This window comes from Schistocerca americana, chromosome 8 (genome assembly GCF_021461395.2).
Source record: "Schistocerca americana isolate TAMUIC-IGC-003095 chromosome 8, iqSchAmer2.1, whole genome shotgun sequence".
NCBI classification, from domain to species: domain Eukaryota; kingdom Metazoa; phylum Arthropoda; class Insecta; order Orthoptera; family Acrididae; genus Schistocerca; species Schistocerca americana.
In genome coordinates this window covers 502495869-502523620 of record NC_060126.1, presented here as the reverse complement: position 1 = coordinate 502523620, position 27752 = coordinate 502495869, and the positions used below count along the sequence as shown (strand labels likewise).

The following is a 27752-nucleotide window of genomic DNA, read 5'->3' as shown; positions in this document are numbered from 1 at the left end:
AACTGCGATCGTAGCGCTGCCACGGATAGAAATAGAAACGGAACTTACATTGTGGACGACGCTCGTTCTTTAAACTTCTGCAACCACTAGCAGAATCCTAGATTTTTGGTCTCGCATAAGTACGCTAGAGTATGTTGGTACAACACTTGTTTAATAAGGTCAATAATCCTTCAGCCTGAATATAACTGATACAAGAGCAGCAGAGCAATTCAGTTGTGCCTCTATCGCCTTTAACTGTCCGTGGTACTTATAGCACACTGTCGTTTCTTGTGTAGCAGCTAAATCGTGCTAAAGGCGGAGTGGAAGCTAAATCGCGCTTAAGGCACACCAGCCAATATTAACGTGTTAATGTCCGAGAGAGTGATTTACCTGTTCCGTAGATCATGTGCACTAGTTTTGTCGAAATGATGTGATACGAGTCGGTTTATGGACCACGTGTACATGGTATGTTTGTCAGTTCGATACATGCGGGCCGTTTCACGGTTACTAAACAGCGCACTGGCTTAAATTAATAAGAATGAACATATCGATCTTTAATATTGCTCCTATGGTTCATCTTCGTAGCGATAGTCATTTCTCCTACGGGGTCAGCTGTACTCAAGATGTGTCAAATTACCTTTGCGGCCGCATGCTCTTCCTTTAGCCGCTGTCTTAACTTACCTGAGGGAGGGAAGTCGTGTGCGCCACTTGTCTGTCAATTGTGTAAACATCGTCTTGTGTCAGCTCGCGTTTCAACTGCTCATGTATCGTATTTCCTCAGGGGGAAACTGTAGACCAACCCAGCCTTTGCGTAAACAAGTGTGGGAAACCGACTAAAAACCAGATTCAGGACGCCAATTAGGGTAGTTAATCAGCCGCTTGGATTCGACCTGTTTTAGCTCACCTTCCTGTCTCGCAACCTAGCACGCTGGGCGTCACGCCATGCAAACAGATGTTACATATGGAACGAGTGATGTACTTGGACTGTGTCAACTTCTTCTAGAACCGTTTCTACCTGCCTTTAATTAAAAATCCGCCTATAGTTAGAAGGAACTGACCGGAAGTAATAATTTCAGCATAAATTAAAAATTTGGCAACTTCCGTGCCGCGGTGGATACACCGGTTCTCGCCAGATTACCGAAGTTACGTACCGTCGGGCGTGGCTGGCATTTGGATGGGTGGCCGTCAGGGTTGCCGTGTACTGTTGTCGTACTTGGGTGCACTAAGCCTCGTGATGCCGATCGAGGGGTTCTCGGTCGAGTAGTTGCGCCTACAATTCACGAACACCGACGGAGGCCGCGTCCGATGACGCCAGTCACCTGAAGATGACACGGCGGTCGGTCGGCACTAGTGGTCGTCCCGAGACGTGTTTGGACTGAGTCGGAAATTTTTAATTTTCTTTGCTATCTACCGCACTGTCTATGTTATTGGACATACGATCCAAGATTTATATGGCTGCATTTGGAAATCTGTGTCTGCTTTTATATTCTGCAAATCACTGTGAAGTTCGTGGCAGAGGGTATGTCCTACTGTACAAGTTATTATGCTTCCTTCGTGTTTCATTCACGTACGGAGAGCGGGAAAATGATTGTTTGAATGCCCCTTTGCGTGCTGTGATTATTCTAATCTTGTTTTCATGATCCCTGTATGAGAGATACGTAGGGGGTTGTAGTGTATTCATAGAATCATCATTTAAATCCGGTTCTTGAAACTTTGCTAGTAGACTTTCTCGGGATAGCTTGCGTCTATCTTCAAGACAGTACAGTTTCTTCAGCATCTGTAACATTTCCCACCGGGTCAAAAAGATCTGCGACCATTCATGCTACGAGTCTCTGTATATGTTCAATATGCCCTGTTAGTCCTGTTTGGTACGAGTCCCACACACTTGAGCAAAATTCTAGAATGGGTCGGGCAAATGATTTGTAAGCATGTTCTTTATAGTCTGATTGCACATTCCCAGTATTCTACAAATAAACCGAATCCTGCAGCCTGCTTACACACAACAGAGCCTATGTGATCATTCCATTTCGTATCCCTATAAAATCCATTCTGAACCTCTTAGAATACAGCTCATCACTACGATTCTGGAATTGTGCAGGATTATTTTGGACGATTATTACAAAGATGACCAGAATACACACGCACTCCGTCTTCAGGCCACGAGTGGCCTACCGGGACCATCTGACCGCCGTGTCATCCTCAGTGGAGGATGAGGATAGGAGGGGCGTGGGGTCAGCACACCGCTCTCCCGGTCGTTATGATGGTATTCTTGAGCGAAGCTGCTACTATTCAGTCGAGTAGCTCCTCAATTGGCATCACGAGGCTGAGTGCACCCCGAAAAATGGCAACAGCGCACGGCGGCATGGATGGTCACCCATCCAAGTGCCCGCCACGCCCGACAGCGCTTAACTTCGGTGATCTCACGGGAACCTGTGTAGCCACTGCGGCAAGGCCGTTGCCCATGACCAGAATAGTTGCTTATAATAACTAATATTTATTCACGACAGATTGTTGCGGCATTTATCGCCATTATCAAGTGACTGCGAACACAATTTTGGCTAGAACTTGTATAAACGTGAATGTCAATCGTATTAAAATGACTATATTGGACTCACGTCTAGAATGATGTAACGTCCATATTACGTCGTTAGTGAATTGTCTTGTAACTGCCATTGCTTTGATATGATGGAAATGACGAAAATATATTGAAGTAATCCGTTAGTTACGGTTTGACAGTAGTTTGACAGTTCTACTCTTACGACTTTACGTGTTTACAAAGATTATACAGTTGAACAGCGATATTATTTTATTAACTAAGTTTTATCACGATGTAATATGGACGTCATATCACTCTAGACGCGAGTACAGTGTAGTCACTTTAATATAAATGACCTTCACATTTATACACGTTCTCACCAAAACTGTATTCGCAAATACTTGACAATGGCGACAAGTGCTTAAACAGTCTGTCGTTAATAAAGGTTAATTTTTATAAGCAACTACTTTGGTGTATCTTTCTAATAATCGTCTCATTATCTGACATATATTATGCTGCTGGCCCCAAAGAAGGAAACTTATTTTGGACGAATTTCATAAACGAATACAAATATTGAGAAGTAGCGGTAAAAATGCCTAACTGATTGAAGAAGCATCTGCAAGATGATTGAGGGGTGAACATCACGTGTTGTTACCACTGCCCAGGACTTGCTGTCACGACTGGTAGGCTACCTCATGAGGCAGTTCCGACTCCCGATCGTGTGAGTTGCCCGACATAGCTGAGTGCCGACCCCCACAGGTCCATCGTTGAAATTCGCGTCCCTTGCGACTCGTCTCTGTCGCTGCGGTTCTTGCAGAACGGCGGTAGTGCCGGAAGGGCGCTAAGTAGAGGATGCCTCCACACTGGTTTTCATGGCTTTCTCCTGCCCACTTATCGCAAAACACTGCCGCGAGCAGTTTGGAGGCAAGTATCACACGGCGCTTTTACTCACCGCGACGGAAACACGCTGCTAAAGTATCTAAGAACGGTGCTGGCGTCAGGCCGCTTCCACGAAGAAATCACTGTAATTTCAGGAAAGCGGCGAGAGTTAAGCGAATGGCGACCTCGTTGCCACAAGTTAATTTATTTCGCAGCAGCGCCGGTAGGATTGGGGACGCCGGCCTGCTCAGAGCCTCTGCCCGCCGACTGCTGTTTCTCGGTGAGATTAAGCTTCTGCTGGATTCCACTTTTTCAGAAAGTTTTAGAGAGCTGCGGCCTACCAGCTTTAACGATGTAATGGGGCGGATGTAAACTGTCGGGAGGGACTCATTGTTTCCTGTCGGACTGTGTGTTGTTACGGTCGATGCTAGCAAAGATATGCTTAAAATCTTACAAAAAGCTACGTGAAGAACAAGCTGGATTTCTTAAAGCAGAGGGACCAAAGATCAATATGGATTATGGAGAGGGCAAGAAAAGAATTCCCAAAAGATGTGTGTCTCTACTTCACTAATTATGCCTTTGATACTGTCGACCACAATAAATTATGTGAAGTACTCAAACCCTGGGAGTACCAGATCATCTCATTTACGGAATTTACACTCTGACCAAGAAGTCACGGCGAGAACTCTACGCGGAAGGACTAAACTGGTCAAGACTCTGGAGTGCGGCAATTTGTTCGTTCTGTATGCAGAGCACTTTACTAGGAATCCCAGCTTAAATGATGAAGAAATTGGAGTTAAAATAGCCGGAATAAATGTAAATAACTTCAGATATGTATCCTGATGACAGGAAATGAAGAAGACGTAAAAATCCTGTTACTGAAGATGAAAGTGCCGAGGCTGGACTAATGGTGAATGTCAAGAAAACGAAACTTATGGCAGCTGCGCCTGTCAGTAAGTTTATGGTGTGTAGGATGAGAACCAATGGCAGTAGTTTCTATTTTGATCTTTCTCTCCTTCCAGATTTATGATGATGATGACTGCTGCGACGAAGTTCAGACACGATTGCTCAAAATGGTTCAAATGGCTCTGAGCACTATGGGACTTAACATCTGAGGTCATCAGTCCCCTAGAACTTAGAACTACTTAAACCTAACTAACCTAAGGACATCACACACATCCATGCCCGAGGCAGGATTCGAACCTGCGACCATAGCAGCAGCCCGGTTCCGGACTGAAGCGCCTAGAACCGCTCGGCCACTGCTGTTTGGGGGCACACTGTTCACCGCACATTGTCGAACATGAGGCTCCACAGCAAATGACCCCTGCTTGTTCCCATGTTGAGCCATCGGCGTCATGCTGTGGGCACTGGATCATTGAGATTGACCCGTGGATCAATGTAAATGTGACGCGTGAACGGGCGAATCACGTTTCTTTTTACACCAGGTCCATCGTCGCGTGCAGAGGCACCCTCATTCAGTGAAGGGCTGGTTGAAACTTGCAGCCTGCCACGGACTCGGGACGTTGGGGCCAGTATTATGGAATACAATATCACTTGGGGTTCGATGCGACCTGTAGTAGTAACCCAATGCAGCTTGACAGCTATGGACTATGTGAACATTTCTGCGGACCACATGCATCACCTCATGCTTGATGTCATCTCTGACAGCGATGGGATATTCCAGTAGATAACTGTCTTTGCCAGAAGACCAGAATCATGCTACAGCGGTTGAGAAGCGTGATAGTGAACTCACTTTGGTATCTTGGCCGCCAAATTAGTTTGATCTGAACCGCACGGAACACATCTGGGACACTATCGGGCAGTCGATGGCTGTGTCCGTATACGCCACCATCCAGCGAACATTTGCTCGAAACAAGCACCCTACTACTGACTCAGGACGCTGGGGTGAGCATTATACTACGAAGGACGTTCACCTGGACTTCCATTGGACCTGCACTAGTAATTGAAGGTGCCTTAACAGTTGAGGTCTATACGAAGATTTTTGAGGACCACCTGCATCTCTTCACGCTTGATACCTTCCCCGACAGCGATGGGATCTTCTACCAGAATAACTGCTCGTGTGTCAGAAGGTCAGAATGGTGCTACAGTGATTGAGGAGCGACATAGTGAAGTTACCTGAACGGTAAGAAAACCATCTGGGACTCCATCGGGCGCCAGGTCCACGTCCCTATCCACCGGCATCGCCACATACATGCGAGAACCTACCTAGGACTTGTCGAATCCCTGCCCCGTCTTCCAGTGGTTGACCAATGCTCTATTAAGCAGGTGATCATAACGTTTTTGGATCGTCAGTGTATATAACACTATCTTAAAATTTCAACGATTCCCCAAAAACTAAAATCGCCCGCGGAAACAGAGCTACAGAGTATGAAGTAAGGCGCTGACAGTCGTTGCTCATCCTTTCACCCCTGCTCCGTCGAGGTATGGAGATGCGCCACAGCGAAGCGAATCGGCGCGCAGTCCCGCTGGCTGCTACTGTGACGTAAGAGGCTCCTTGTAAGGGGGCGCCAGGAATAGGAGGCGGCCGGCAGCCAGCGTCCAGTTACTCACGCCCCGTCCTGGCCCGTGGCGGGCTCACACCCCTGCAGGCTCGGCCACCGCCCACCTGGGTGGTCAGCTCTAGGGCCCATTTCACACCATCGACTCTCTGGTCGAAATCGACAACTTCTCGTGGGAGCGCGTCACAAACTCGCGTGTAAATCACCAGCCAACGGAGTCGCGAGTGGGGCAGCGATGTCACTGATCAGTTGACCGTGACGAATGTGGCATCCTAAAATCTTGAACATGCTGCATACTGCGCACGCGCAGAAAAAGGAGGTTATGACGTCGTCTGGAACATTGGAAGTTAATCTATCATCACCGAGTCCACTCTTATTACAGTAATGGATTTTATGTCTTTTTAATTCTTATTTTGTTGCTTGCTCTGTTTGCCTGACACAATGCAAAGGTTACACAGACCTGTTATTTTTCCTACTAGTATTCTCGCACAAGAAAACCAAAATATCTGAAAGGAAAAAGGCATTTACGTTTTCATTACCTGGACAAAGTAAAAGCGAACAATATGTAAAAATAAGAAGTTTTTTTTCTTGTGCCGTTGTCCCACATTTACATACTTGGAAATATTAATGTAAGGGGTGGCCAGATGCCTTTTCTGTCGACACCCCAGTACTCAATGTGTTCCACATCTGTCTGCACATAGTGTCATTCACGTGAAAGTTTCCTAAATTTTTCTTAAAAGACATCATAGTCGCCGTTGACCGTACAAAATATTTATTGTTACTATTGCAATTTCGGCCGTATGGCCATTTTCAACTAACACTGCAAAAGTTACTTATACACAAAAATACAAAAGTGAAGCACAGGATGTATATACATAATTAAGCGAATATTTCATTAAGAAAGTAGGTCATCTATACATATTAGGGATAAATGTGCATTACTTACATTCTGTCAGAATATAAAACTATCTGACATGAGTGCACGTCGTCGTCTAAATGCAGCCTTTTGACTGTGAGAGTCCCACAAGATCCGATGAGTACGACACTTATTACATCGTAATACGTTGTTAAATATGTACTGAACTGTCGATGTTACCATCGCTGTAATAATCTATCAGACATACAAGTTCAAGTCCACTGACAACATGTGCAGCTAAGTCAGTTGGCGCGAAAAATCCATTTACTGAAGATACTGCCTGTGCACATAGCAAAGATACGCATAAAAAGTACTATAATCAGAGCTCTGTCTTTATCTCATTTACGAGCACTTAAGTCAATGTGAGAGCTTATTAACAGATAACACATGTATTATCTCCTATTATGTTATAAATAAATATTCCCATCATATCCTACTGCCCATTACAATCATAGCACTATCTTTAGTAAATGTATTTTCGCGCCAACTGACTTAGCTGCACGTATTGTCAGTGCACCTGAACTTGTATGTCTGTTAGATTATTACAGCGATGGTAACATCGACAGTTCAGTACATATTTAACAACATATTACGATGTAACAAATGTCGTACTCATCAGATCTTGTGGGACTCTCGCAGTCAAAAGGCTGCATTTTGACGACGCCGTGCATTCATGTCAGATAGTTTTATATTCTGACAGAATGTAAGTAATGTACATTTCTCTCCAGTTTTTATAATTGCGCTATTATGTTAATGATATGTGTGTTTATTTAATTATATTCACCCTGTGCTTCACTTTTGCAGTGTTACTTGAAAATGGCCATATGGCCGAAATTGCAATAATAACAATAAATATTTTATACAGTCAACGGCGACTATGACGTCTTTTAAGAAATATAAGACTGTGAATCCCAACCATGAAAAGTTAATCAAGTTTTCTAAATGTTTGCGAATCGTGTAACTGACGCCGGACTTGCGTACGAGCCCAGTATTCACCTAGTGGGGTGTGGGAAACCACCTAAAAACCACATCCAGACTGGCTAGCAGACCTGGTCCTCCGCATGGCTGTTCAGGCAGCTTAATGTGTTGATAATTTTTACTTATGGGCCGTCTGACAGCAACTGAATAACTTTTATTCAGTTGGTGTCAGACTGTCCATAAGTAAAAATTATCAATATACCGTAATATTACACGCAACTGAGGAAGACAGGATTATAAAAGTTGAAGCTTAATGTGTGTAAATAAGAAAGTAAACATAAAAAGGTTTTCAATGAAAATTGTTTTAACAGTGAAAAAGTCAGACCTGTTTAACGAGAAAAATAATTTTTGGTGCTACTTGGAACTTAGAAAGAAAACTGTGATGGATAAAGTGAGAAGGCGCTATTTATACAACCTTTAAATATTCTTTGACGTGTTTGTAAGTATATATTTTCTCAAACATATGAATGTAGATGTTCTGAAATGTTGAAGCGACACCTTCCCTGTTCTTTCAATTCACAGGAGTGTGGACGATTTACTACTTTCCAACAACACTATTTTTTTGTTTTTGTTTTTCTGTTGTTTTTTTTATTTTGTAAGAAGGATGGGCGCTCATAGCTTTACTTTCGCCGTTCAGGTTCCAGATAGCACAAAAGACAGCTTTCCAACATACGCAATGTTGTCGCTGACGTATAAACAACACCCAGCACAAGAATAAAACACCAGGGGGGTGCAATACACTCAGTCCTGATGAATAGTCTGCCGAGATAAGACAGTCTGCCGTCCAGAGTGACCGAGCAGTTCTAGGCGCGACAGCTACGGTCGCAGGTTCGAATCCTTCCTCGGGAATGGATGTGTGTGATGTCCTGAGGTTAGATAAGTTTAAGTAGTTCTAAGTTCTAGGGAACTGATGATCTCATAAGTTAAGTCCCATAGTGCTCAGAACCATTTGAACATTTGAAGACAGTCTCTCGCGTAAGACGTGTTTAATGGCGTTACCTGGAAACGCAGCGTGATTATCTGTTCTGAAGCGAGCGCCGCGCGCGGGGAAGATCGTACGCTGTCGACTCGGACACCTCTAGGATCTCTGATGTATCGTCCGAGTAGAAATCTACATCGAAGTTTTACAGGCGACCGTAAATGACATAAACCAGGATGTCCACCTGTGGATGGGAACCGTGGCACAATTTCGGAAGCACGACTGCTCAGCGAAACTTCTGCAGCTTGTAACACGTGGTCCCACTGGGAAGCCATTGAACATCTTCCTCCCTGCACGATCTTTCGCTGTACGATTTCCTTTTTCTTTGGAGAGCTGAAGAAAGACATTCCTGGCCTTCGATTTCCTTCCGGCGAAGAGGTGGACGCCTGAGTGCAATCATGGTTCCGTAGGCAACCGCAAACACTTTTCCATGAAGGCATTGACCACCTTGTCTCACCGGGGGATAAATGTACTAATAGCTACGGCCATGTTTTGAAACAATAGCCGGCCGAAGTGGCCGTGCGGTTAAAGGCGCTGCAGTCTGGAACCGCAAGACCGCTACGGTCGCAGGTTCGAATCCTGCCTCGGGCATGGATGTTTGTGATGTCCTTAGGTTAGTTAGGTTTAACTAGTTCTAAGTTCTAGGGGACTAATGACCTCAGCAGTTGAGTCCCATAGTGCTCAGAGCCATTTTGAAACAATAAACATTTTACTTACTTTCTCCCATCCGTCTCGTTTTCATTTGACTGCCCCTATATCTCACGGAACAGCAGCAGGAAGCAAACATCTGTCGGAACGGCAGCAGGAAACAAGTGTCAGAGATGTACTGTACGTCACCGCTGACAGCAAGTGGCCAGTACTGGCGCCGTCTCTGCTCTCTGAAATACCAGATGACTCTGCGAATTCAGTCACAAGGCCAGCGGCAGAGTGGACTTTCAAGGACATACGCGCGAAGGCGTATCCTTAGTTCTGCTTAAGAAGAGACGTTAGTATGTTGGAACTCCACATCCAGGGACAGGAGTAAGAATCGACGCTTTTTTGCTCGATACTTTCCAGATTGATACTTCTACAGGTATCAGCACATTATAACAGGAATTGTATTGAATGATTCAAATAATGATTTGTTGCATTCTTATTATTTATCTAAATTTTTTTTGCGTGACTCAGTGATTCAGCACTAACAGGCCAACAACTGAACGAGCGGTGTGCGTGAAAGCGACACAGTGAGTGCACGCAGACATTTGCGACACTTCACCGTCACCAACCTTGGCAACGTTTTGTTCGCAGTTCATTTACTTGGAATCTCGTTGTTATCACCATTCGACTTACTTGCTTGTTTTCGTATTGTTGTTTAAATATATATGAACGGTTTGTTCTTGATTATCACTTTTGAAGTCTTTATTCGACTCACAATCTCGGGTCACAGCACTTTCACCCAACTCTGATGCTGTATCAGAAAAGGCAACATATTCATTCGACCCGGAAGCTGGTTCTGTTTCAGAAACTAACGGCACATGGATAAGAGCTTCATCGGAGGCCTCTGGAGCAGTTAAACCTGAAGTTTTCTTACGAAATTTCATCACACTCGAACTCATAGCTTGCTTGCTTGGTTGGGTATAATCGTCTCAGCCTTTCTTTTTCTTTTTGGTGCACCGGATTCCCATTTTCTCACTATGTCTCTTGGCATGATGATCTAACAAACCTTTTGTGGTAAGTACGTTGATAGCTACAGTAGGATGCTTAAAGTACTGGTGTCATAGTATAGAGCGAACAGGCTGTGCGACTATCATACATGGCAGATTTTTTTTTTTATTCTGTCGTGTATGATAGCAACCAAATAGATACGCCAAGGAATGTATTTGTATACTGACTTAACATAGGATGGGGTTCCTTTAGTATGTTTGGCTGAAACTGTTACAACCACACGTCCAGAGATAAAAGACTTGTTCACTTGTACCACTTCAATAACCCGAGAAAAGTGTGAAGTGTCGCTTGGTAGGATTGGTTTCAGAGATATGGCATTACGGCCAAGACAATGCTCCTGTCTGTATTGTCTCTTCCGCAGAGCATTGTTGCATCTCCTTTTTGGATCGAAGTGTCAATTCGGAAAAACTATGGATGCTAAGCGGGCTGTGAATATGGTATAAAGAAAAGAAAGTGTATCTTCCGTTTAACATGCATCTTTCTTTAATATGGCGATCAGCTTTCTCTCTAAATATATAATTTAATAATTTATTTTACCAAATTTTTTTAGTGTGTGTGTACGACTTTACAACAAAAGTCTCCTTCGAGTTCCATGCGTTGCTGCCGTCTAGTGCGCATGCGCTAATTCGCGATTCGTGTAATGTACCAGATCCCGTCTTGTAAAGGGGCTTAACTGTTGCCGGACGACCCTAAATGAATACTACTACATTCGTACCGAAATAGAGACGGACAACTAAGTAGCTAAAATTTTAACAGCTTCAACAACTTCTTTGCGAGGCCGTCAGCAGTCGCCGACGCGTAACGCCGCCACTGGCGAAATCCATAGATCCACACTACCAGAGCGGAAATGAACGACTAACAGGAACAATTGGTAAGAAAGATTACATTTTATCTTCTCGGTGTATCCAAGAAAATGAAATTTTGACAGAAAATTTTTGCCTGATCGCTACACTACTTAAGGACCAGTTATACAGTTCCTAGTTAGCAGCCGCTTAAGTTTTATTCCCGAAACAGAGAAGAAAAAGCGTGGTATGGACACTTAATAACGCCTAACCGGAGAATAAACTTGGGATAAGTGAATCGGCGGCTCTGGCAGGGTTAGCGAAGTTAAGCGGAGAATAACCGTTGACAATGGCAGTAATAGTTACAGAATTAGTGATGACGATATTTGTTTGTTATACTGAAGAAGAAGAAACGGACATATGACACAAGTTATATGGAAGAATATGACGATTCTAAATGATCTAAAAATTTCGTATTACTACTACTACTACTGCTACTTCTCGATCTCATGTTTGAGAAACTGGAGAATGTGAATGAAATGTCAAACTATTCTAGATACTTCTACCGTGTTATTTACGTAAATGAGGTAGATAAAAATGACCATTTGTGCCAAAACAGTCTCGCTTATTTGGCGTGTGTTACAACTGCAGCAATATTAGGAAGATCTGTTTCGTTTTATCCGGCAGACAGTGACAAAATAGACGTAATCAAGTTGTGAAATCACACCAGTCTTGGGTGCTATTTATATTAACAGCTATTTCGGTATTAGACAGCGACATTTTGATTTTTCATGTGGCAAAACGTTTGACAAACTTTGGCAAGGTAAAGATTCTTTTGCAGAAAGGAAAGCACACTGCGTACAGCTATAGCAAGATTAGAGAGAAAAATATGCTGAGACTTAAGGCTTGAAGAAATGTGTATTGTCTTGCTTGTCTCTTGTCTTCATTGGTTTCATGTTTCCTATATTTAATTTTATCTCACACAAAAGACAAAGTTGTTAGCTAATAGGTAATAAAGAACGCAAATTTTTTGAAGAGTTCTTACTCTCCTGGTCACAAATAACACCCCCCCCCCCTCCCCCCAGTATTATTTGTGAGCTTTTTGAAGATCCACAGAACGAGAAACTGTGACGTTTGATAGAAGAACGCTGTGTGAAGAGATGGGGGACTGCTCTTTGGCACACTTCAAATAACATATCTCGCACTTTCCTGGTCATATATGTTCTGTATGTCAAATTCTTCAGAAAGATGTGCGCTACAAAATAAACATATTTTTGAAAAATCGTTTTTTAAATTTTTGACGTCCTATCGCAGACGCTTGAAGGGTAAGGAGGGGGGAGGGGTGTTGTCACTATCTAGTTTTTGCCCCGGTTCGAAAATATCGTAGATATTGTTGTTAAAAGTAAGGAGGACTTAAATAATATACGAAGGTTGAATGAAAATTAATGCTTCCACCTTTGTTAATTGGGTTTGGATGGGAATATTTTAACAAATCAAACGCAGAAATAATACTTAGTATGTGATCTTTAATTACCAATATTCACTTTTCCACATAATCACCAGCCAATTGGATACATTTATGCCATCGACGAACAAGTTTTCTGAAGCCGTCGCGGAAGAAGTCGACGCACTGTTTCTGCAACCACAGTCTCACAGATCTCTCAACATCTTCATCAGATGCATAATGATGTCCCCACAGATCGTCTTTCATTATTGGGAGCAGATGGAAGTCAGACGGTGATAAATCTGGACTGTATGGAGGATGCCGTACGGTGGTGAGATTCAGTCTCTGAAGTTCTGCTGTGGTGGCACGTGAAGTGTGTGGTTTGGCATTGTCATGCTGCAGGGAAACATTTCCCTTTTCCTTTCGGACATTTGTTACCTGTCATTTCAGAGTTCGCAGCGTTGTGATGTAACGCTCTGAATTTATTGTTGTTCTACGATCAAGGAAATCGACATGGATAACACCATCTGCGTCCCAGAACACTGCGGCCACGATTTTTACAGCTGAAGGCTGCGTCTTTTATTTCTTTTTCTAGGACGAGTCTTCGTGTCGATATTCCATAGACTGACGTTTCGTCTCCGGGTCGTAATGGTGCACCCACGTTTCGTCTCCTGTCACAATTGAATGGAGAAAGGCATCACCTTCATTATTGTAATGCGAGAGGAGTTCCTGGCAAATTTCAAGTCTGTGCCCTTTCATTTCAGGAGTCAGCATCCGGGGAACCCAGCTTGCACAGGTCTTCCGATAGCCAAGCAAAGCAACAATGTGACCCATACGTTCTTGTGAAATGCCGACTGTGCTTGCTGTTTCTCTCTTGAGTGATACGACGATTGTCCTGGATCAATCTGTCAACATTTTGCTTGTGAAACTCGGTGGTTGCTGTCACAGGATGTCCAACTCTTTGTTTTTCATGCAGGTCAGATATTCCTGCCTCAATATTTTTAAACTTACTCACCCAACGACACACAGTATTCACATGAACACAATCACCATGAACTGTTTTCATTCTCTGATGATCTCCTTTGGGATGATACCTTCTGCTGTCAAGAATTCAATGACTGCACGTTGCTTAAACTGCATTCACCGACCATCTGTGCAGGGTTCCATACTTTACACTGTAACAACATAACCGTTTGCTGCTAAGGATTTCTGCCAGTTGGAGCTGTAGAGAAGAGGCTACGGAACAAGCCAGTACCTGCCATATACCAATGCTCCCAACTGCTGAAGAGTTACGAAGGTGGAGGCATTACTTTTCAAGTCAACCCTTGTATGTGAGTAAAAATATTTGTATGTGTGGCAGTCTTCCCACATCTCCTTCTAAACCAGTGGATTGATTTCAATCAAATTTGGTTCACATACTACTTCTTGTCTAGGGAGAAGTGCGGGAAGGACCACCTAGCTGCCTTAGGGGTGAGGTGGGGTGAGGAGGGTTGCTAAACCCTGCCCTGCACAATTTCTGGTGTGTGGGTGGTACCAGAATATGTTCCTGGATGTATACGTGTGGATGGGCACAGCTGAGGGGAGAGAGGGGGAGAAGCAGATGGGTAGTGAGAAGAGGTAAGATGAAATAGACAGAGAAAGGGAGAGGAGGGGATGGATACACAGGTTGTGGTGGGAGAAGAGGTGGACAGATAGTGGTGGGAGGATGAGGCGGAAACAGACAGAGGGGAAGGATGAGGTGGACAGATCACGAGGGAAGAGGAACAGAGAGAGGGGATAAGAATAAATGGATGAATAAAGAGGGAAGGAGGGGATGGACAGGGAGATGAGTAAGACATGAGATGGACAATGAGATGGGGAGGATGATATTGAAACATACAGGGGAGGCAGTAAGAGGTAGACTGCGAGGGCAGGAGGAGATGGACAGAGTGAGCAGGAGGAGGAGATGAACAAAGAGTGGGGTAGGAGGAGACAGATAGAGGTAGGGGGAGAAGGGGATGGACAAAGAGTGTGGGAGGTGGAGGTGGTAAGAGAGGGGGAGGAGGAGAAGAGAGAGAGAGAGAGAGAGAGAGAGAGAGAGAGAGAGAGAGAGAGAGAGAGGAAGAAAGTAGTATACAAGACATGTTCAGAAAATAAGTGTACTAAATTTTATATTTTCTTAGAAAAAAATGTATTTGGAAAAAAGTACAGGATATTATTGATACACTTGAATCATAATCACATATTGATACACTTGTTGACTATTTCTCCACATAATCGCCACCCCGTTCAATGCACGTTGTAAGCCGTGACACAAGTTTCTTTATGACGCCCTCGGAGAGCTCTCCTGCCAGCTCTTTCCTCCACTTTGTAACCCCTTGCTGCACCTACTCGTTGGTTGAAAATTTAATTCTACTCCTATGTGCCTGCGGATAGGTGAAAAGATCATAATCTGAAGGCAGAAAGTCAGGGCAATACAGAGGGTGGTTCAGAAAATCCCAACAGAATGAGTCCAAGAGTGCATTGGTGGCTAAGGCTGTGTGAGGATGGATATTGTAAAGCAACAAGCCCACTCCTTCTGTCAGCATTCCACTCCTTTTGTTTTACATGCTCCTTTTCAGTTCTTTCAGGGTCTCACAATATTGCTGTGCATTGATGGTCCCTGCTGGAGCATAAATTTGGCCAGAATGACGAATTTTTGGTCGCAAAATGACTCTTTTTGTCTCAGGTGTATAATGAGGCACCCATGTTTCATCTGCAGCCACAATAGAGCTCAGAAAATCCGCACCTTCCATTTCAAGTCACTCAAGAAACTCGCAGATGTGACTGACCTGATTTTTCTTGTGCCGATCTGTCTGCTATTTTGGAAACCATCTTGCGCAGTTTCCAGTATTTTAGCATTTCTGTGGATGTCTTGTACAGGTGAATACTGGAGAGTTGTGGAAATATCACAGAAATTTTATCCACTGTCAATTGGCGGTCTTCATGAACAGTGTCCTTGACCATTTGCGCCAACTCATCAGTCCGAATGGAAGATATTCCACTCCTCTGTTTCTCATGAACATTTGTTCTGCCTCCACTAAAATCCCTATAACAGCCATACACCCTTGTCCTGTTTATAACACCTTCAGTGTAAAACATTTTCATGTGCAGCAGTAGGTGAGTCAGATGTGGATCACAGCATGTCACTCACACTTGGCAGAATTTCTTACTGACGTCTTTCACACAAGTGGATACTACAATGTGAGTTTACATACTGCAATGTTCTCTGGTCAGAGAATTCCCCTGTGACATCCAGTTTTGTCAATCCTCAAAAAAAAAGAAAAGCACAGCACATTATGGTCATAGTATATTTACTTTCTGAATATGCCTTGTACCTGCCATATGCGTATGCAGCTGAACTCACGTGCAAAAGGTTAGTATTTTATATCAACTGAAACGTTAGGATTTTCAAATACAAAAGTATAAATGAGATGCTATATTTGATAATAAAGGCAATATGCTGCAGCATTGTTTTTTTGGCAAACTTGATGCACTCGTTTGACCTCCTGGTACCTACCACCCCTCTCCCTCATTCTAACCTTAGAAGCCCAGAGCTAAAATTTAAGTCAACTATTAGTAGTTTGGGTTTCACACATCTTTGTGTACACTGTCATTTCCAATACCTATGAACAATTCACAAACTTTGGCATTTCAGAAATATTTCTGCATTTGGCTATCAATTAGCAACTTGGATAAATCACAAGCAAAATGCGTATGCTAGTATACATCATTTCAACATACATCATAAGGTACACAATCCAGAATTTTGGCTAGGAGATGATGATAATATCATGTTTTAGCAGCATAAAACTTGACAGTGAGAGCATGAATGTGAGCCATGCTGTGCCGCAGTGTTCACCACAAATGAAAAATTGAACAGTTAGTATTCTTCTTCTTTGCAGAGAATGATTTGGAGATGTATAGGGAGTAATGACATCTTGGGAATGTTGAAAAAATGAATAAAATGATTTATCAAAAAAATATGTTTTCTTGCTCAATGTTATCAGGGCCAGGGGACCACAGATAATAACTGATGGCTTTCCACTCCATTCTGTTTTCTGCAGTCCCCCTCTATCTGCCCCACACTTACATTTGTAAATCTTATTTTACTCTTGTCTCTTTTTCTCCTCCTGCAGCCCATGGACCTTCCACCATCTGATAACATTTCCATAATCTTTGGCTATGTTTTGTTATTCAGTTTAACTACATGTGCCTCATTCTTCCTCAGTCTGAGCTTGTGCTCTGCCTCAAATGGTCTCATTGTCTAAAAGTTAGGTTCTACATTTTCATTCCTTCCATTCCATTCTGGGATCTTACTCTTAAACAGCCAGTGTACCAAGTGCAACACTGAGCTGCAGTATTAGAGAGTAGGTATTAATTTAGTATTCATGGAAAATGAAACAGTTGGTGTTATTCTTCTTTGCAGAGAAGTGTTTGAGATTAATGAGAACTAATGGTGCACAATAAATAAAATGATTTATTGAGACTTCATGATGGGAATTACAGAACGTACCCTACAACTTTTTGATTCAGTTTTAACCACACTTGTTGTATGTGACTGTAATAAATACACCTGCCATGATAATTATTTCCTATTTAATAACATAAATGTTTGTGGTGGTTTTTGTACCCATATATCTTCAAATTTTTGATTAACTTTAACAGTGTAATTTCTCGTCATACTTATAGAATTATTATATTACTCATACTGAACATATCTAATAAAATACTGCTATTCTGGAGTAGAGAAAACAGCCTAGTTCTGTTTGAAATTTGGGTAAGGGGCTTGAACTGATTCCCCCCCCCCCCCCTCCCCTGCACACACCTTCCATAGTTTATGTATGTTATATGTACATATTATGGTCCATTAGAGAATTGACAGTTATCTAATACAGGTTTTCTGAATTTATCTTGCAGTTTTTGTTTTTATCACAAAACAGCATTAAATACAGTGTGAACATACAGGTCAGTTTCTTATCACAACCTATATTTCATACTCACATTCATTGGCATCACCAACACAGCCAGATCATTGCTTTCCAGCCTTTGGCTACACAATAGATCACTTTGTCACCCAACCAAGATATTGGTGGTGTGTTTTTTTTGGGGGGGGGGGGGGAGGAGGGAAGCATGCACACTCCAGTCTTAATTACATTTGTAAACATTTCTTAGGTGAAAACTTTGGTCCCCTGTTTGCAGGTGAATGGCGGCAGCTTGGCTGAGAAGGCGGGTCTACAGGCTGGTGACGCTCTCATCCGCGTCAATGACGTCGAGCTGTTCAATCTACGCCACAAGGAGGCGCAGGACGCTATTGTCCGTGCTGGCAACTCCTTTGAGCTCGCCGTGCAGAGGTTTGTACCAGCTCGTGCAAATCTTACAAACTTTCAAAAACATGGATTGCTTTGACAGTATGTAGAAAAAGTACTCAATTCTGTATTGACAAGATTTAGGTTTCAACAGATATATCTACCTACCATGGTAAAGTGCATTGGTTGAGACAAGTAAGAGATGAATAACTGCTTATATGCCTCTGTCTAATTTGACCATCATGTTCTTTGTGGGAAAGATGGTGTGGAAGACGAGGAATTTTTGTAGATTTTTCCACCTTGAAAATAAATTCTGTGGTTTGATGAGTAACTTTTCACCAGATATTTGCAGTCATTTTTCTGAATATATGTCAGTTGAGACTTTTTAAAATTTTCATTACCCTTTCCCATGAGGCAAATTGTTCTGTTATTATTCATATCTTTCTTTTTGGGATATGCTCATTAATGTCCCCTGTTAATCTGATTGAATAAGAATTCACACACTCAAGCAGCGCCCCAGTATTGACCGTAGAAGTGTTTGATAAGCGACCTCTTTTTGGGTAAGCTGCAGTGTACCAATGAATAGAGATCTTTCCTCCATTTAGCTGCAATAGAGGCTATGTAAATATTCCAGTGCACATCTTAACAATTAGTTACTCCCTGCTATTTACACGACATGACCAAGTGTAGTTGTGGCTTGTAACTGTGTTGTCAAGGGGCCGTACTTGGTACCAGGCTAATATTTTGTCAGTGTCTTACTGGATATTACTACAGTTTTATTTCATATAACACTTCATTATTAATAATTGCTGAATCTGCTAAAAGCATAAAATGGGAACTATTACTATCCACTGAGTAATTATTGTATGATGTGAACAGTAAAGCTGCTGTCATACTTCTGTGAGACACAGCAGACATCACTTTTGTGCATGTCTCTCTATTCTGGATAATGTTCTTTAGGAACTTTTCCATCCGTTAACAAACCTCATTATATATCTGTTGAATATATTTTATTACTTGATATCTGTGTGTTTTCTTTCTTTTTCTGACAGATAGTTAAGATCTATGTGTTTTTTTCAATAACTGGAGACTTTTTTTAACCTAAACTTGGTGCAAATATAGCCAAATTATTATTAAAAGAAAGGGCATTGGTTTTTGCCCACAGGATTAACTCGCACCAATCCCACCATGTAGTCATGTAGCAGCAAAAAGGTGTAGAACTCTCACAAAGCTTGAGTCTTGACTATAAAGCAAATAGCAAACCATGGTCCACTGGTAAAATATTTGAAAATGCAGTTTATCTAAGAAAAATATTGGTAATGAAGTATTTGTGCAGCCTGTACTGGAACGGTCCTCACATTGGATCTGCATCAGGTTCAGCCAACAGGGGACAGGGAGTGATTACATGAGAAGCAGTCAGTGCAACTGTTCACACAGTCATTTCAGCTGAAGGGTAGTGTCACAGAAATGCTGAAAAAGCTAAAAAGCAGTTCTCAAATAAAAAATGTACCATCTCATTAAAAGCTCACTCTAAAATTTTAAAAAATCAGTTTTTAAAAATTAATACTGAATTTTCCTACAAGCTGTCACAGAAAGCTCTCTTGGTGATTGTGAAGTTAATAATAACATGCATGAAGATATATAAGCAGCTGTTATCTCCTCTCTATTTTCACAACTGGCATGGAGAGAAATCTTAATATATTATAAAGCAAAAAAGATTCGCTCTAACACATATCTTTCAGTCAGTTGAAGGGTGCACTTATAACAGAAAATGGTAATCACAGGAGTTATCAAAAACAAAATGTGCCGCTTTAACCACAGTACACATACAAGGCGCCTAGTGAAATTTTCCATCCATCAAATAATAAAGTAATCAAGGTAACAACATTCACAACGGAACTTAATTTTAACTACAGTAGGAAATTATGTGTTAACATCATTCTTTGATGATAAATTGAAACTGTATATCTGATTAACACTCAAAGCTAATGTTCTGCTTTTTGTAGTTGTACACAACCAGCTATCTCCCAAATAGCCCATCCTTCTCTGAATGTTCCGGATGTGAAAATGATGTTAGACTTTATGCTACTATCATTCAATGAAGCTCGATATCCCAACTATTTTCTTGTCCTTGTACACAGCAGTCATTGACATTTTTATCTGGAATTGGCAATGTTAGTGGTAGTTGGTGTCCTTCCTGTTGTTTATTCAGTGTAAGAATATTCCAGAAATATTGAACAGACTCTGATGGGAGAGCCTTACAAGAAAGGAATTGTGAACTATTGAGAGATTACTAATAAACACCTGCAGCAATCAACTGGTTGGATTCTTTGGATATCCATCTATGATGGGAAATGGCTATCTCAACCTCTTTTAGCTACTGCCAGTTCTCCAGCTTTCATTATTACCTATACGTGCATACTGTTTCATATTATTATATCTTATCTTCTACCATTTTAATGTATGTATCTGCAAACTATAATTCTGCAAGCCACATTCCAGTAAAACATATGGAACATATTACCGCCTCCAACTTACAACTAGTGCAATGATTATGAGGGTAAAATTAGAGACATTCAGATGTATATAGTAGGCTACTACAATCTTTCTTCTCATGTACCTTTTACAAATGGAACAAGAAAGGTAAAATTAGTAACTTCCAATCAACTGTTTCTCATCAAAGAAAGCAACAAACAGCATCAGCCACTCCACATTTGTTGAAGGTCCAAACAGTGTGCAATTCTAGCAGTGGTGCATACACATCCATTGTTGTGTGCCGCATTATTCAGTCATTCTTGACACCTTTCTTATGAAGAGGTTTAACAATTGTATATTTTAATCTGTCTGGTAAAATTCCCTGTGCCATTGATGCATTATATATATTTCTGAGGACATCACACATTAAGTTAGAACAAATTTTCAAAATTCTGTTCGAAATTCCATCAGTGCTGCATGGGCTTTTGCTTTTTATAATTTTTATAATTCTATTAATTTCAGTGAAAGATGTTGGTGCTTAAAGTTTTTTTTGATCGATTTTTAATATATTTTCTTACTTTTTCAGTTGATTCACTTAATCCAATTTTTGCTGCTACATTTATAAAGTGATATTGAAAAATACTTGCAAACACAAATCAGACCAAATATTTTCCTTAGCATTTTTCCTACTTCTTTTTCTATGTCTTTAGTTAACCCTTAGGTGGTAACATGTGAAAAATTGGCGTTTACGCGATGACCAAATTTTTCAAAGAATTTCCACTGTAGAGAATATTGAAAATAAATAACAATTTAAAAGCTTCATGAAAAATTAATACTAATATTTTTATTCTCTTTCAATTACATTTTGCAAAACAATATGAAAAAATTATAGAATTAAGTACTAGTTTTTACATGACATAGGTTATAAAGTATATTAATCCTTAGCAAAATTCACAAAATTTAACATTACTGTTTCAAATGAATTAGTTTCTAAACTTGACATGTGATTTCTCAAATATCTTGATATACATGCAAATAAACAGAAAAAATTACAAACTTTCTACACACATTTTACATATTTTCTTGGAGCACTGTGAGCAATTGGGTTTATCACATTTCACACACTTGTATGCCATCATTCTGTTCAATGTGTAGGGAAAAAAACACAGTTTTTTCTCTTTTCTAGCTTGTCACTTAATTATCTTTTTGTTCGATTCCCATATATTTGCTTTTCGCCCAAAATACCTGAAATAATTTGTCTGAGGTCATCTGGTAAGTTTGGAATCTGGAGCCTTCTCTGGATATGACGCCTGGTTAAGTTCATTCCTACTCTCTTCATGAACTCAAATCTTGACATCATACCTTTATGAAGATACATAACATAGGCATTTGTGCAGCTCACAGATATTAGGAAGTAAAATACTGCCAGTGGCCATCTCCTCGTTCTCCGTTTAGCTGAGTAGTTGCTGCACTTTGTGTCTAGAGCATCTACGCCAGATTTTGTGGCATTATAGAAACTGATGTTTTGTGGTTTGTTGCTACTTTCATCGGTATACGCAGTGTGGTGCATTGAAGACAGCGTTAAAACTGCCTTAGACTTTTTTTGGAACAAAAGACAATAGTGTAAGATCTGTAGTAAAACTATAAATACTGGAGCCCACTTCTTTCTTTGGGTTGGGGCGAAACTCCTTTGGAACTTCTCTTTTGTTGGATTTTAGAGTTCCAACATATGTCAACCTGTTTTTCAGCAGCTTCTTACTCAATTCAGTGGAGGAAAACCAATTGTCTGCTGTGATATTCCAGTTTGTCCCATATATACATTTGGAAAGACGAATCACAGACTGTGTTGGCTTTTGGAACTTTTTCTCTTCATCAGATAGTGTTGCTCCATCACTATCTTTCCCCACATAAATATAAGCATTATACAAATATGAAGAATGTGCATCTGTTAGGCACATGACTTTAATGCCATATTTAGCAGGTTTCTTGGGCATAAATATTTTGAATCGGCATCTTCCTCTAAATGGGATTAGACTCTCATCAACACATGCATGACCCCCAATCGAATTACCTTCTGACAATTAGAAATAAAGATGTTGAAAATATTGGACACAGCTGCTGCAGGATCATTTCTCTTCCTTTGTTTGCGAGTAGATGCATTATCAAATCTGAGAGCCACCAGTAAAACTTCACATCGTTTTAGAGACACGGTTCCATGAAAAATGGGACATCCAGTACAGTCATTTGCAAAAAGTGGTGCCAAGTTCTCACGTCCAGACTTGAAAATGGAACATAGGACCAGCAAACCAATCACTGCCTCAATTTCAGTTTTGTCTGTATCTTTATAACTGGAAGATGAAGGATTTTGTAATTTATTCCTTATCACTTGTAGTTTTGAGTTGGTATGTGCAACTATCTCATCCAATATCTCAGAGTTGAAAAATAAACGCCATATTTCTTCTGGGTCTGGATCGTTACCTAACTTGGCAGGATCTAACCATGATGACAATCTAATTTTTATTACATTTTTGTTTGGTGACTTAGCACTGCCATTGGGCACTCTGGAACTCCATCTGAAACAGTTCATCTTGTCATGATAAATTGTGTCAATTTCAGTGCCATCATTTTTCCTATTCTGAAGAGAGTCAACACCACCTCGTTCATTCTCGGACGTGCAGAGAATATCATCCACATCTATTTCAGAATCACTGTCACGGTCTGAATCTGATTCGTGATCTTCCTCAGGAACATAAGAATCGTCTGAATGATAATCATCATCACTTTCTTCAAACTGCTCTAAAGCCATCTGCACCATTATTTTGCTTCTTTGTGACACACAAGGTATCCCTCCACTAGTAGCCATCTACAAGTAATGAGATATTTGAAAAGTAAGGAGTATAACAAAAAGAAACTTACTCGCTTAGTGTAATATCCGTCTGTCAGATGGAGTAAAAATCTTACCTCTACGGTAATATCCGCCTGTGAGACAATGTGACTGACATTTGTGCACGAGTAAAACAATACTATCATGGAAATGAAACAATGACATCAACACAGTAGCAAGTTCAACTCATGAATGAAGCAAAGCTGAAATATCAGATCCAAGTAACAATGCATGTATGTGAACAATACAATACAATACAATCTCGTACATTGAAAGCTTTTATACCCGCCTAAGAGATGGATGTTACCAGCTGAGGATTAATGATCTGCCTCCAATGCTTACAGTCTCTGATACATACAACACTTCAGATTTGACTACTGTGATGTAATATTTTAACTATGCATTACAATATATTGACTTTTAATTTTATCCATGTAATACTGGAAGCTTTTTGTAATATAATGATTCTAACTTTGTTTGCTTCACAATTTTATCTAGAGGGATGGCTGTTTTCTCCTAGGTATTTAAATTTGAATTATTGAAATATATTGCCAAACTGTGCAAACATAGGTTGTCCATCTAGGTATCAAGGAGAACCTTCAATGTATTGTTTTTATTTATTTATTTTTTTTTTTTGTAAGAAATTTTCAGTCAATTTCTAGCTGATATTTCATGGAGCTTTTATCTGTTGTTTCTAAAGATTGCTGGATTATGTGCATAAGCAACACATCATAAATGAATTTTAATTTCATTTAGTTTGCCAGTGGTTATTCCTTCTACTTCTTTTTCCTGTGTCTAATTACTTCTCTAGTACAAGACTGAATGCTAAGGGAGGCAGTCCCTGCCAGACCCTTGTTTTTATATCAAAAGGTTCAGACATTTTGCATCGTAATTTAACTTTTGAACTGGTATAAATTAATGTTCGTTTAATCAACAATATTGTCTTTCTACCCATTTTAAACTCTTCTAGTAGTGTACATCTATCTACTGAACCACATGGATTTTTGTAGAATATAAAGGTGACAACCATTTGTCTGTCCAAGTGGTTTTGTAAGACTGTCTTGAGATTGAGTCTTTGGATCTATATTCCCTAAAATCTGCCTGATATTCACCAATTAAATGGTCTGTTTGTATTTCAAGCTTTTTAAGTATAATTTTTGAAAGAACTTTGTAAGTAACTGGCAGCAAAAAAGTCCCTCTGTAGTTATTTATATCTGTTTTATTCCCTTTCGTGTGAACTGGATGGATTACAGCATGCTGACATTGTTTAGGGATTCTTTCCTATAGCCAAATTGTTATGGTTATCCTGTCTCCCATTTCACAGTATCCCATATAGTTTTAATCTTATTATTTATCAGTTTCTGTCAAGACTTGCATATTCCTGGATAATTTAATGACTTTCCTTAAAATGTTGTAGTATTTTTTGCAGAATGCAAGTAATGTCTGATTTCAACTTATTCTGACCTCTATATTAGTTTCTCTTTTCCTATTACATAAAATTTTAATCTCTTTTGTTATCAATGACTCACTTGTTTTCTTAATAGACTTTCTCAATAACTTTTAAGGATCTGGATATTTAAGGAAAGCTACTTTTAAATATTGTACAAAAATTAATGTGGAATATAGTGAATTTCACGTTAGCATCTCTTTCTGTATATACCTATTTTAACTTATTCTTAAAATGTTGCACCATTTTCTCATTAATAAGCTTCATTATTTTATATGAACATGTGTCAGAGCTGTAAGGTGCTACATCATTTATTTTCATCAATTGTGTATCATGAACAGATAGTCCTTTAACACTTGAGTGCACATGAATTTATTTGAGCCTGAACAACTGTCTAAAAAATGTTACCAGTCAGGGTCCTGCTGTCTGGCTGCACATGACTTGGGAAATTTATTGTTGAAATCAGATTGCAACAGACAAATAACGGTTCCAGTTCATTTTTCCTGTCAGAGTCTTTTAAGCAATCTACATTGAAATCTCCACAAACTACTAACTGTTACCTCTTATCTGACAGGTAGCTTCATAAAGCATTTATATTTCTCATAAATAGCTGAAAATTTTCTAGACAGAATCTGTAGCGTTACAATTCTTGGGCATCCATACAATATTCTGTGGGAGTGGGAGCAAGAACTGTGGGTATAGAGTATTTTTAATATTTTGCAAGATGAATGGTGACTTGTAAGTAGCCATAGAAAAGTTCCATTTTGACCCAGTTAAAAACCTGTGTAATACTGACTTTCAAACAATTTCCCTGACAGAATAACACCTGACTACACTACATTATTTCCTACCCCAGAGAGATAGGGGCATGGGCAGCCTTGCCTCCTACTGTGGATACGTTTGTGGCTACAATTACAAACGAAGCATTCTGCAGTAACAACTCACAAGTACATGCTTTATGTTCTGATCCAAACAAAAACTGGTTGTATCAACATTTTTGACTTTGTGTCCACCTTTTCCATGTTCACTCTACGTGAAAATGATGCTGGCCTCTAAAGCATTTTGTTTAACTCCTCTATCCATGTGGTTACATTGTTTTCAGAGAGGCCCAGAATATATATAAATTTAGAATTTTCCAGATCTCCTAGACATACAAGAAGCTCATCTACTTTAGTTTTGAGCCCCCTAATATTCTGATGAAACAAATTAATTATACCTTATTTTAAACTGTTGCATGTATGATAGTCCTGTTCTGTTCTGTTTTCTTTCAGGACTTTCTGTCCATGATATGGCTCTAACCTGAAAAATGTACCCCTCTGATTTCAATAATGCCAGTGATTTTACCTTGTGTGCTTATGCCCCCACCCCCTCCCCCTTTAAACTTTCTGCAAGATGCTCAGCTAATTTGTCCTTCCCCCTCCTATTCAGGCTTAGGCCACAGTCTATGTATCCCCATTTTCCAGTTGCAGCAACAGGTACAGCACAGATATGAGACTTTGTTTCAGTCAAATGAAATACACTCAGCTCTTTGTCTTCATGACTGACAGTTGTATTAACTGAGGGCTGGTCATGGTACTGCAAAATCCCCACAAACCCCCACATGAGTGTGTGCTATTGCTGCTCCTATTTCTTGTGGGCCACTTTTAACACTATACTCTAGACAAGGTTGTTTCCTGCTCGTCTTTCCTTAACTACCCGATCCTCTTCATCAAAACCTCTGCACAAGGCCCCTATGTTTTCTGTCACCAGGGCAAGCTTGGCACAAGGTTTCATGATGCTTGTGACCTGTTATTCTACACCTAGCTTTTCCTGTAGCATTTGGCCTACACCCCTCGTGTGACTCTACCTAGCAAAGGACTCTTTTCTTTTACTTGAATTTTCTACTGGCCCAGCCTTAAAGTTATTACTGTGAGCCTACTGCTCAACACCTTGCTCGAACACTGGTTCAGAATCTTCTCCTATTTAAGGTAACAAGTCAAACTGATTGCTAACTGGAATTTGAAATGTGATTTTCCAGGTTTCCTCCTTTTTTCTTATTGCTCGTTATCAAACAATAAATTTCCCTGGCTCTCATAGTCTCTTTCTCCATTCAGCCATCTAATTTTAAACATCTTATTTCTAATTCTGCCTGAAGGGCACAAATCTTTCTTCACTGTTCCACAATTCACTTGTCATGACATAATAATCTACAACTCCATAGGAGAGCCTCATCTGATACTTTACTGGCTTTGCAGCTACAATCACCCCAATAAAACCCCAAATCATAGTCCTGACATAGAAAAAGAAACTGGCAGGGTCTATTATGAAGCTTGTGGGACATCCTGAAACAGTATTTTCCAGGCAGAATAATAATTTTCCCCTTTTATAGTAATAATTACTCTTTGTTTTCTGTTCCTCGAGTAGGATTTAATCCACTGTAGGGCACTACCGATAATGCCCTACATGTCAAGTCCCTAAACAAGAAAGACATGGTTTACAGAAGCCTTGGTGTGACCCACAGAAAGTTCCTGCAACCTTATTGCTTTGGATAATCATGTGTATTTTCTCAACAAAATTGTTTACTGCATCTATGTTGCTTCTCCCTTGTTGAAATTGAACTGGGTAATTGGGATGATGGCATATTTTTCAATAAAATTTTGCAATTGGGCAACAGCAACTTTCTCAAATATTTTTAATGTGACTGGTAAATTTGACATAGGACAACAATTTACCATGACCTCTTATTGGAGAATGGTCTAACTCTGGTATACTTCAGTACCTATGGGAAGCAGCCTTCTTCAAACCATTGGCTAATACTGAAGCTCTTGGGTGTGCAGTTATGTCGTGCTCTATTTTAACAACTTTAGTGGGTATTCCAGAGTGACCCACAATAGTTTTTGTTTTTTAATGCTACAATTGCTTTT

General features: G+C 40.4%; 1 protein-coding gene across 5 annotated transcripts in view; it reads left to right on the top strand.

Moving 5' to 3' along the window:
* LOC124544627 (PDZ and LIM domain protein Zasp-like) overlaps window positions 1-27752 on the top strand; it is a 287293-nt gene that overhangs the window by 183744 nt on the left and 75797 nt on the right. For all 5 annotated transcript variants that reach the window (XM_047123234.1, XM_047123233.1, XM_047123231.1 and 2 more), the window contains exon 2: window positions 17937-18088. In XM_047123234.1, the coding sequence (XP_046979190.1) occupies window positions 17937-18088 (152 nt within the window). The remainder of the gene's footprint in view (window positions 1-17936; window positions 18089-27752) is intronic.